This window comes from Zeus faber (genome assembly GCF_960531495.2).
Source record: "Zeus faber genome assembly, chromosome: 18".
Classification (NCBI taxonomy): Eukaryota; Metazoa; Chordata; class Actinopteri; order Zeiformes; family Zeidae; genus Zeus; species Zeus faber.
This window is the reverse complement of record NC_137210.1, coordinates 25,614,067-25,626,542: the sequence shown is the minus strand read 5'-3', so window position 1 is coordinate 25,626,542 and position 12,476 is coordinate 25,614,067. Positions and strand designations below refer to the sequence as shown.

The window sequence follows — 12,476 nt, the reverse complement described above, 5'->3', positions numbered from 1 at the left end:
ATTTTTCTACTTTTCTACATTTTTCCATCTGAAAGTGTCTGCACCCACGGACATGAAAGAGGTGTCTTTGGATCGGGGACATGTCAGACATCTTGTGGTCCAAGTTTGATCCACATCGATTTATATTTGGAGCAGGAATTAGTCAAAAGAAAAAAACGTTGCAAAAGTCCTGCAAGTAGAAGAACATTAGCGTATCACCAGTTCACCAACGTTCTGCTACTTCCAGTCGAGTGGTGGAGCGTGTGGGGTTTTATGACGTCATCATCCAATTTGTTGTACCAGTATATGGGCAGGGTGTGGCACTGGGGGGCGGGGGGCGGGGGGCGGGGCGAGGTGCGCTGCGTCGACTCCATCAGTCCACAGTGGTTGCTTTGCACAGGGTTGCCGCTGGGTTGAGACGACAGACAGCAGGGGCTGACGCTGCGTTCCAAGGGAAGTCGGAAAACTGTAACTCATGTTAGTATTAATGCTGCGTTTCACCGCAACTCGGGACGCTGTAACTGGCCGCAGAGGGTCGACACCGCGTCGTCACGTCACTGCGTCATCATTGCGCGGCACGGCGCACAAGGTAATTTACGACACCAACTCCTGAAGTACAAGCGGTTTACTAACTGTCCGAGCAGGGAGGAGAACACAGTGGATCACCGCTACGCCACCGTCCAGAGGGCATATCACAGTCTGGATCACCAGGGAGGACGCTTCCCGGCTCAGTCCGGCCCCCCTGCCCTTGTCATCCTCAGTACCTGTGGCCCCTCCAGTGGCTCCATCCTCCACCTTCCGAATAAGCCCCGGTGGAGCCACCCGGTTCCGGCCGTGGTTCTGGAACCGGGACAGTCCGGCCCCCTCTCCTAGCTCTCCCCTTCCCGCATCTTACTTCCAGAGAAAACCAGAAAATAATGATCCACCTACGCTCTCTACCGGTTGATCCCACCACGGCCACCATATGTCAACATATGACAAAACGGTGAGGCACGGGTTTATTTTGTTAAGGTGGAGAATAAATAAACAACAACACGAGGGCGAGCGACTGGACCCGTGTCGTGCAACAAATGCTTTATTCTGAGTGAAACACGTTCATCTCTACACTTTAAATTGTGATTCAGCTGTTTCCATAAATCCAGGCGGAGAGATGCTGAGCTGCAAAACCTTCTGTGAAGTGACCGGATTTCACAGTATTGAGCAAACACCACCTGTATCGCTCTACATTTAATATCCACTTCAGGCAGAATCATAGAAAAAAGGAACAAACACAAAACACAATGGAGATGGAAGTTGCAGAACTATGGCATACTAACTTTTCAAGGGTCTTCATATGAATATTGAATATTTGTTCATTCGTACGTTCCGTGATCACAAATAATTTTTCATTTATTTGAAACATGGTCTGGAGATGATCTTAAAAAAGAAAGAAAAAACACTCATAACTATCATGTTATATAACCTCATATATAACACATCGTCTCATCCTACCTTTCATCGTTTCGTAGTGATTTAAGACAGAAATGTGCGTGTGGATGGCTAATACTGTACATTGTAAGCACTGTTTACAGCTAATTACACATGCATATGAAATAGTAATCGATAACTTCATAAAATGCACAAAGGTGCAAAAGGAGAACCAAAAATCAACAACAAGCACAGAGAAGGCAGCAAACAACAGCGAGCTAGAGAGCTCCTTGCTGGACTGAAAGTTGTTGGGAGATAGACCTGGAACCTGGAAGAATCGGTGTTATCAAATTCCAGTATTATTCCATTATGAACGCTGCAAAAAGCGTGACGACTCCCCGCGGCGTGCAGGTTTCATTTCAACACCACGTGGTAGCCGTCCGTGTTTCCATCTGCAAACCAGAGGAGACGGGAAATGAGACGAGATGAACAGATCGGCCCCTTTCACACCTGCCATTAAAACGTGATCCGTATCTAGTCCCGTCAGCTGCGGGAGGAGCTACGCGGGGAGCTGCGGGAGGAGCTGCAGGAGGAGCTGCGGGAGGGGCTACGCGGGGAACTGCGGGAGGCGATAGGGGAGGAGCAATGGGACGAGCTACGTGTGGCGGAGCTGCCGGAGGAGGTACACCAGGAACAGTGGGAGGAGCTGCAGGAGGAGGTACGCGAGGAACTGCGGAGCGAGCTGCGGGAGGAGCTGCGGGAGGAGCTGCGGATGAGTGTGGGAGGAGCTACGCGAGGAGCTGCAGGAGGAGGAGGCCAAGTCGGAGCGGGGAGAGCAGTATCGACGCTGGAGGACTTGCCCACACTCTGAGAGGTGGTGGAAGAAGATGGAGATGAGATGTGTTGTGGTGATAAATAAAGAATCGATCTCTCTTGAAATACACTAATAAAGACAATATGTCTCAATTCAATTGTCTTTAACATGTACGATTTAAGGACTTACAATGATAACGGTTGATTTAACGATTGTTAATAATTCTTTATTATTTTATGATCTATAAGTAACAATAAGAAATAATTACCTGATGGAAATGATGTTAAGCAAATGGTTGAATATGAGAAAGAAGATTGTTGATTGTTGATTGTTGCAACTAATGCAATGAGGAGGTGAACGATTTAGGGACAGGGAATGTATATGTATTTAAAATACCAGTGAAGTCCGAAAAAATTAATTCAGGTATTTATAGTAAAAGTTTTACATGTAAAGTGAGACTTTATGTGAGCTGAGCCTGGGACGGCCATTTTAAGAAAGAACCTAAAATGTCAGAAAGCCACGGGGGGATGAGTCATGTGGAAAGTCCCGAACAAGCCAGGTTGCACAAAGAAGAATGAGGAAAAGGATGTCGACAGAGCAGCAAGCGTGAGTCACCGATCATGTTATCCTAAAGGGAAAGAGACGTTGGCAGAACTTTTAAAAAGACGGGACGAGCAGAACACATCGGGATGGCCTCGCTCTGGAGAGGACGCGACAAGAACTCCAAGAGGATTACTACGCCCGACCAAGAAGCAACTTGAAGTCCGGGACTTTGTCACGCCAACCTCTTCTCTGGAAAATGAGGACACTGGAATCCCCCCCAGCGTGCGCTGATTGTTCAACTGAGTGAGGCTACTGGGCTCCTTGCACCGGGAGGCGTTCGGGAGGGCACCTCAGGTTCCTGATCAGGTGCTTCTGCTGACTCCAAATGATAATAAAGCCAAAACAGGTAGGATAGGGGAAGCAGTAGGGTATGTTTTTATTACTTTTTATTTTTCTTTTAACGATGTTGATCTGATTGATTGTTTGATTTAATCAATACCAATAATCACAACCTGTCTGTATGATGTGTTGATAAATTACACCTTTTGCAACGCTTTAATAAATACTTTACCTGCATTTAACGCAACGGTTCTACTTATCTTTTTAGTATAGAGGAACAAAAGTCACTTAAATTTGAGTACCCTTCTTGTAGATGGTAAAAAGTTAAGAAGAGCACATTATAGGATCTAAACGGTTAGCCTAGCCCACATATAGAAACATCTCCTGAAGACAAAAGTAGACAAGGACAGCTCTATTCTAGTGATTGCCAGTTGGTTTGGCAATCACTAGAATAGAGCTGTCCTTTACTGGAGTGGTCTTTTTGGGGTATACCTTAGTTTGTAGGGTTACTGAGGGGGTTTGTCTGAGGGCTGGAACAGGGGAGGCTTCAGGAAGGAGACAGTGAGCAGCTTGGCGAGTCTATTCGCTACCTAGTCCGTGCAATAGCCAAAAGCCAACTGCCACGCCCACGTCTCCGAGCGACACCCGTGCACGTTGGCTTCCTTGCAGACGGAGAAGCAGACCTTAAGCGGGGACCGAAAAAAGGGTGTTTTCTCCGTGGTGGGACCTCATCGCCTAGATAACGTGTCTAGATACAGATCACATTTTGGGGCCGTGGAGCGAGGTTAGAAAAAGGATAAAATGGCTTCCCGCCCGCGATTCCACCGTGTTAGGAAAAACATAGAGCAAAAAAAAAAAAGAGACCTCTCATTGTGCTGATGACGAAGTTGGCCTCCTCGCTGAAGTTCTGCACCATCTGGAACGAAATAGGACAAAGTCAACGCTCGACGATTGGAAAGTTCCTCTCAGCGTCCGAGTATCCCCAACCCTAACCCTGACCCTTACCCCAAAGGTTTGCAGAAACAGATTCAAAAATCACCTTGAATTCAAAGCCCCCACCCCCTCTCTCCCTCCTGGTTAACAAACCATCAATGGGTTCAACAATGTCGGCCATAATAATAATAATAATAATAATAATAGTAATAATAATAGTAATAATAATAATAATAATAATAATAATAATAATAATAATAATAATAAGCACGGTTCTAAGTGTTTCAGACATCTTGCATGGTTAGTATGAGGGTAGTTTTGTGCTGTGGGAGTATTTCATCGTAAAAAGCCTTTGGAATGCACGTGTACCTCGTCTGAGACCAGGATGTGGATCCCCGTGGGCCCTTGTCTGTAGATGTGCGTGATCTGCTGCGGCGTGACGCTGTACAGCATGGAGATCTTCTCAGAGAGGTCCAGCAGCGTGAGCTCCTCCAGGTACACGGCGTGATAGACTGCGGGAGGAGAACCGGGAAGTCCTCAGCGCCGCGGGGGACGCCTCGTACATCTCGCGCGTCTCATACATACGTTTCGTAACAAACGCGTTCAACTCCAAAAACACACGCGTGTCGGGATGGCGGGATGGTGGAAAACCACGTGAAGAATCTGGGCGACAGCAAAGTCACAGGCATCACTTGGTCACCGCAATGTCTACATCTTGGCCTCCTGATACTCAAATACGGACCGATATACATGTAAATGTACTGTACAGTATATGTAGGCATAAATAGATATCATCAAGTAACTACATTTATTTTAATAGCTATATTAGATTAAGACCATGTAGATCTCTCTTGCAACAAGTTTCGGAGCCGACACTACGACCGGAGGTCACGTCAGGCAAGTTTTTCATTAGAACTGGGTTTAATTTTTAGCTTAATTTCATTAAAAAGTAAATAAGTCACGCATACGAAATAATTACGATATTGGCCTTAACCTTGGATGTCACCATATTCACTATCAATTAATCTCTTCCTATACCAGAGAATTGTGTGTATTTTATATTTATTTTTGCACTTTACAAACAAGGACATTTTAAACTGTCATTCAGGAACATGTTAAATGTCCAGCTGATCAAACTACTCGCTGTGTTACTGGAATAAGCTGAGCTCTCCAAATGTCCCTGCCAAACCAAGACGCCGTTCATACAACGGCCACAAGAGGAGGATATGACCGTAGCATGCGATGCGATTACGGATTTGGTGTGAAACCAGCTGAAATGTCAGATTGTTGTCAACCTACCATCTCCTCCTCCAGGCTTGATGGCCGGCTGGTTCTGGTCCTGCTGCTGGCAAACATATATGGTGAGGCGCGGCTGTATGCACCTGAAAGAATGATAATGGAAAGCACATTTAAAAACCACTTTACTGAAATGCCCAGTCAACAACTGCACAATTCATCCAGCAAAGGATATTCACAGTTAACGTGCTGGTCCTTGTGTGTCTTAATAGTGTTTTCATTCAATTTCGTCCCTGAAGATTATTTAGATGAGTTGGGATGACAGTTTTCCTTGACAACGGATGCTTTTCACAGGGGTCATAGCAGGAAATTCCCCAGAGAGACAGTCAAACCACCGGCGTCTCACCTCCCCTTGACGGTGTTGAAGAGGCGGATGCCGTCGGCGGGACCGCAGATCTGGATCAGGTCGTCTTTGCTCATCCGGAGCAGATCAGCACCTGGACAAGCGCCGTCATTTTTTTATTATAATAAAAAAAAAAAAATTTAAAAAAGTGGTGTCTCCCTATAAAGAAAACATTTAACAATATACTGGCGTATCCTTATGATGAACAGAATCCCAGACGATATCCAATCTCAAATCACAATATCGATGCAATAACAACATATGGCCCCGCTCTGTTACCTGAGAAACTGGAGAAGAGTCTGGAGAAAGGCGAGAACCGGTGCCGGTTCAGCCACTGCTGGGTGTCGAGCGGCGGCGATGAGGGCAGGAGGTGCTGCACGCCAAAAAGAACAACAGCCCATGAAATGAGTTTTACTGTGGGGCGGCCCAGCGCCCACTGTCTCCAAATTAATATCCTAAAAGGAAATTGGACAGCAGCCGTGTTAACCCTTCTCAGAGGACCGTCCTCCACGCCGCTACTTACGTCAGAGCAGCTGGCCAGGAGCGGCTCCCCCTGCTGGTTTGGAGAACAGTTGCTACGAAGAAACATGCACACGAGGAAGAGAGAACAGGCAGGGTGATCGGTTGAGTAAACATCATCCTTCTATTCTTCCTTCTGTTCTTTAAAAGAGCAATCAGTGAAGATAGAAACCCTAGAGGACGACATAGGAACTACAACAATATCGCCAGCACCAGGGTTTTTGCACCTTGTCGTTTTGGCTCGTTGGCCTTAGAATGATGCGTTTTCGGCTTCGTAGCAGAGGCGTCACGCACGCTAGTCGTCTGGTTATTCAAATTAATGTGGAACGAATTGGGGATTGAAGTGAGATCGACCTGTCTGGGCGTGAGTCTGGAACCAGCTGGACCGCCCATTTGGAGAGCTTGAAATATCAGCAGCCATGGAGGGAACAGTGGCCTGACCAACAACATTTGCGAAGCCCCGTCTCTACATCATGGCCAAATAAAATATAACTTGTCATTTGAAGCCACACTGTAGAGGAATTACGCCCATTTCTATGAGTGCATTATTGTAACTATTTTAAACAGTTTTGGTTGATGAAATGAAACCGCCCCGCCCACTGCTCTGCACCCAGGTCCTGTTTTTTTTTAGACTACATCAGAAAGTCTGGGAAGCCTTTAGACAAGTGACAACGGCGTAAGGCTCACAAGTGCAGTTCATTGTTTCCTTAAGTATCAGAAAAGCCTCAAACACCCTAAAACAGGAGTGGAACCTGGGTTTGGCGCCCCCTGCCTGTGACCTGGTGTAGGTTCAGGATGAAAAAGCATCAACGCAGTTGGCGTTTGTTTTGGAGTTGATTTAACTTGCGCTGATCGAGAACAACGGGGAGAACACGAGACAGAGGCTCCGTCTCGGACAGTCTGCTGCTCTGGATGTGTTGTACAGCGTAGAGTAACTCTGATATGCATCGTGTCTACATTCCAGAAGGACTGCACGGTGACTGAGCAGTTCTTATGAAGCCGATTCATTTCCCAGACTACGAGTTCAGATATTTGTGGAACTAGTGAATTACATTTTGATTAGAAAGACGTCGATAATTTGATGCTCAAATCCAAACCCTGGATGTCTTGCAATCCCACTCTGACTCAAATCTGCAACTAACCCATACATCCACACAGTTAAAGAAAAACATGTTTCCAACAATTTAAGTCTGAGGATAAAAAGGGAAACAGAGTAAAACTTACATTTTCTGGTTAATGACAGTGGTTGAGAGCGGGTGTGGACTCACCCATCCGTGAAGGCGCATGAGGTTGGTGAACTGTGGTAAACTGAGGACGGACTGCTGCAGGTACTGCTGAGCGAGAGGGCGTCCGGCCAGGGAGAACACTGAGGGGAGGGAGGGAGGGAGCGAGCGAGCGAGGGAGCGAGGGAGCGAGGGAGAACAGGACGTGAATCGAAAAATGTTCAACCGACAATATTCGTAATAATTTATTTCTATGTTGATGTCACGGTTGAATCCACGATGATGTCGCAGACGACCATCAAATCCCCGAAAGTGGAAAATAACTGATTTATTGCAAAAGGAAGAAGAGGTAGAGTAGACAGAGGCAGTCTACTCTACCTCTACTCCACACCCTCTACCTCTTCTCTTCCTCTACTCTACTCTCCCTTTACCCTACCTCTACTCTACCCCACTACCTCCACTCTAACCCCTTCGACTCAACCTCCCTCCACTCTACCTGTTCATTGTTGTCATTCTTCAGTATGAAGGCGTTTCACAGTATATCATTTCATCCATTATTTCATGATGGTCTGCGCTGCGCAGGGCAGGTAAGGGACGTCTCCTTAGACAGATGTTCTCCTCACCTCTGTCAGCATGGTGGTCTCGTGGGACGGCTGGTACTTCTCCTTGTCTTGAAGGGACTTTTTATCAATCTTCTCCCTGTCTGTCTTCAGTTTGCGGTCCGCACCTTTTGGCTTCATGCAAGGAGAACGGAAATATGATCCAATAGAAATGGAAACAAATCCTACGGACAGAAAATTCCCAATTGTAGGGGACAACGCAGTAGAGTAAGATATCTATGAAATTATACAAGTACTGGGTACAGTACCAAACATAAGGTCAACCACATTGGATCCCATTTTACTACTGTTTTCTTTATTAGTTCCTAGTGGAGAAATTGCATTACTGCAAGACATGAAAATTGGACTTCAATTTCCTGACAACTACTAGGTAGAATCAGTACAATGCCGTATCCTTACAGTATTATGGTACAAATGATGGTACAGAGACAATGATATATTAAAGGCACTACAAGAATTGGGCTTTTTGTGATAGAGTCTTAGATTTGGCACAGATGCAGGTTTATATGTTATGAAAATATATAGATACTGTATGTTGGAGTCAAAACTTTGACCTCTGAGGGCCAAGACGGGATTAGTGCTTTTTTTTCCCAAAATGGCCACCAAAGGTGCCAAATTGGCTTGAGTGTTGTGGAAAATAGAGTTTTATGAGTATTGATAATAACTTAAAGTATGTTCAGGTCGGTTTGATCAGATCCCAGAAAGTCACAGACACTTCTTGTTCCATTTTATTGTAACAAAGGATGCTTTTTGTACCAAAACTGACAGAGATATCACTGAGTAAAGTACAGGGTCGCTGGCAACCTAGTCCCGAAAATGCCAAATTGTTATGGATGCTTCACCTCGACTGCTCCACTAATATAAACCAGAGCATTTCTGTCAACATTGAACATTGGCTGTGTTGAACATTCCAGAGCGTACGAAAAGCGTTGAAGAAACCCTCAACGTTTTATTCCTGCTGAATAACCTTTATTACTTAGAGAGCTTAGAGTTGGTTTTGAGGAGCGCGGCCCACCTTGAAGACCTTGACCTGGCAGCTGGAGGAGTGCACATGCTCCAGGAAGTCTCCGTGCTGGTTGGAGGTGAAGGAGTCCACCTGGATGCGGAACGGGACGCCCTTCTCGCCCCCGTGCTTCCTGGGGGTAAACTCAGTGCTGATGCAGTTCACCTGAGGGGGGCGGAGGGAGAAAAGGAGAGGAGAAAGGGAGACGGGGACAAAAACGGGATGATGAATGGGAGGAGAAGAATGGGCAAACAAGGATTACCGAATTTAACGTATACACACACAACCAACCAACCAAACGACCACACAAACACACAAATAACCAACCACACAAACACACACAACTGACTAATCAACCCACCTTCCAACCCAGCCACCAACCAACCCATCCACCCACCTTCCAACCCAGCCACCCACCTACCAATCCATCCACCCACCTTCCACCCACCAACCTCCAATCCAGAGTGATGCTGGTACCTGGATGAAGACAGAGGCGTTCTTCTGGGGATTCCACACAAACTCGATGGTGTTGAGCTGCAGAGGGTGAGTGCGGGGCTCTGCCAGCCCCACCGAGAGAGGGATATCTAAGGGAGACGAGTGGAATGATCCTTTCAGACATTTATACGTAAAATAAACCATGGCATATGTTGACACCACGGGGGGGGCTTAGAATGGTTGATAATGAGGACGGTGTTGACATTAAAAACAACATTTATCGACTCACATCTAGAGGTTTCTCACTGCTCCATGAAGTGACTTTAGTGGTTAAATGCCGTCATTACAGGCAATCAATGTTGTGATAAGTGAAAACACTGGGACAAACTATGTGCTGAAGATGTGTATTTCTTTCGCTATTTTCCAGCCCGGGTATTGTTAAAAAAATGTTGACTCCCTTCATGGCAACAACCTCACAGGACGCTGTACCAAAGAGAAACTTACCACCTGCCTCAGCTTCTCACTGTGCTTAAACACAGTGCAACGGGGAAAATGTTGAAGCCTTGAAAAGGCTTCTTAAATGTCATTTTCGAAAAAACACTGACACAATAGTCAGACAGATTGTAGACGTATGTTATACCCGAAAAAAAACAAAAACTGCCGTCAATCAGGTTTTTCTTTTTCACTTCTGCATGAAAGCGACTAGAATCAGGAAGGCTATTTCAGGTCAGAGTGGGTTCTTTCAGGTCACAGCGCATTTATTCACGTCACAGTTGGGAATTGTCCGCTCACCGATGTCCAGGATGCGGTCCCCGGGACGGTTCCACCTCCAGCCCTCCAGCTGCTGGTGCTCCATGTACTGCAGCCGGCGGTCGTGGAACACCACCCGCACGATGCTCTGTGGACGGGCGGAGTCGGGCGTCAGTCCGACAACCTAGCAGCCTCAGACTACCCAGGTCTGCCCTCATTGCTACTGGGGCCATTTGGTCAGGTGCAATGCTCGGTGTACAATTTGAATTTCACATTTTTTTGAAGAAAGGTGGAGCCGGACATGCTACAGTTCTCCCCTGAGAGAAGGAGGGTTACACCTTAAAGAACCTCCACATATTCCCTTCAGGAAGTTGATCTTTAGGAAACGTGCTCTACGGGAAGTAACGACGAAAACTGTAAATCGGCTTTTGAAGAACTTAAAGCCCCAAAAGTCTAAATCTGGAACCTGGAATAAGTTGTCGTCATTTAAAGTGTCCCCACTTGACTGTCTGGCCGATCCACCTTCATAAAACAATTTATCATGTCTACGAAAACAGAATTAGTATCCCCTGATTAAAGTTGACGACACCGTTTTAAATCCTACCAGAACAATAAAATTAACAAGCTGTGAAATCATGTCCAACCTATCACATTGTCACGCGTGACTGGCTTCCCAGGATGCAAAGCTCTCTGGCCGTCGCCCGTAATGTGTTTGCACTGATGCCACCTGTTCATTCCTCCGTCGCTGGGCTGCCGCGGCGTCCGAACCGCGGACGACACGAGAACAGGCTCTGGCGAATGGCTTCTTGAGTAAACCTGTCCAAAGGCCTCATGAGCCACTTGTTGAAATTCAATGTCGCGCATTAGCAGCCTCCCAGCGCTACACGACGAACTTTGCAGATTCTCTCCAACACGACTGTGTGTCCGTAAGCGGAGAGTAATGGAGGTTTGTCAAATGTCTGTGGTCACTCGGTCGCAACTTTTTCACTTGCTGTGCCAAAATCAGTGTGTGATGTTCCACTGACAGTGGAACCAATGTATTGCATTAAAATGATACCCCGTTTATCGGGGGGAAACTGCCTTTTTGTCTGTCTCGCCCAGATTCCGATGGGAAGGTCACGTACCAGTAGAGAGCTAGCGACAGCGCCAGGCTGCATGCTAACTGTGTTAGCTCCTGCGAAATCAGGGGAAATACCCCTTCCAGCACCTCAAAAGCCACGTTATCTAAGCGACGCATCGTCTGTCTTCATGACGAGACTTGGAATTGACCATAGTTGGAATTAATGGCGGGATGTGGGGCTGAGGGGTAGAGGAGGTAAAAACAGCAGGTCTCCTGAATATCTCCCATATTCAATCCTGGAAAAATCTTGTAATATGATCTCGGACGCCCCTAAAGTGGACCGTACCGCTGAGCATCGCGCTCCGCAGCTCAGAGCCCTCTTTTTTCCAGACAAGGCAAATAAAAACAGTGTGTTTTTATCGCTAATGTATTTATTTTCCTCAGTTTTCGAATTGAATGGAAGAAAAAAAGCCCCGTGCATGGCCGAGCGGAAAAAAAGTTGACCCCTGATTGTCATTGCATAATTCGCATTGCGGTATTGACTTTCTCGTCTGATCATGGGTAAGAGGCAAAAAAGAAAAACCTGGAGTTTTCTTTAATAGCTCCAAAATGCGAAACAAAACGCAAAACAATACCAGAGCCGGTCCTTCGCTGAAACCGGATCCTTTTGACTCCTACGTAGAGGTTTACCAGCTCAGCGTTCAATGAACAGCACCCGGGACACTAATGGGTTTTATTCATTAACCAGAGGCGCCCAAACTTATTTTTTGTTTCCAACAACGGAACAGTCATTTCTCGGGCCCGTGAAGTCGAAAGGTATATTTTCACGTTGGAACAACAGAAGAAACAAGCAGCAGATACATCCTTTTGGGGGGAGAGTCAAAAGATATTCACGACTTTATGAATAAGCCCCAGAGGTGCGGACGGAAAGCAGCACGAGCCAAAAGGAGAAACGAAAAGCGCAAAGTTAAAACGGGGGAAAGAAGGAGCCGAGGGAGGACGTGACGGCGGGCGGTGCCGTGCCGAGGGTGGGGGCCCGACGCCGCGGGCGCCGAGGGTGAGGGCCCGACACAAGGGTGAGGGGCCCGACACCGCGGCGCCGAGGGTGAGGGGCCCGACACCGCGGCGCCGATCGTGAGGGCCCGACACAAGGGTGAGGGCCCGACACCGCGGCGCCGAGGGTGAGGGGCCCGACACCGCGGCGCCGAGGGT

The 12,476-nt window shown here is 46.9% G+C and overlaps 1 protein-coding gene across 1 annotated transcript in view; it reads right to left on the bottom strand.

The window, feature by feature from the left end:
• Positions 1-1,800: 1,800 nt before the first annotated feature.
• Positions 1,801-12,476, bottom strand: part of tfcp2l1 (transcription factor CP2-like 1) — a gene marked incomplete at both ends in the record, with an annotated part of 14,367 nt that continues 3,691 nt past the window's right edge. Inside the window, 12 exons of the mRNA XM_080018705.1 lie at positions 1,801-1,838; positions 3,947-3,998; positions 4,385-4,527; positions 5,315-5,397; positions 5,658-5,748; positions 5,934-6,027; positions 6,178-6,229; positions 7,442-7,539; positions 8,020-8,130; positions 9,032-9,184; positions 9,497-9,603; positions 10,247-10,352. Coding sequence (XP_079874831.1) covers positions 1,801-1,838; positions 3,947-3,998; positions 4,385-4,527; positions 5,315-5,397; positions 5,658-5,748; positions 5,934-6,027; positions 6,178-6,229; positions 7,442-7,539; positions 8,020-8,130; positions 9,032-9,184; positions 9,497-9,603; positions 10,247-10,352 — 1,128 coding nt within the window. The remainder of the gene's footprint in view (positions 1,839-3,946; positions 3,999-4,384; positions 4,528-5,314; positions 5,398-5,657; positions 5,749-5,933; positions 6,028-6,177; positions 6,230-7,441; positions 7,540-8,019; positions 8,131-9,031; positions 9,185-9,496; positions 9,604-10,246; positions 10,353-12,476) is intronic.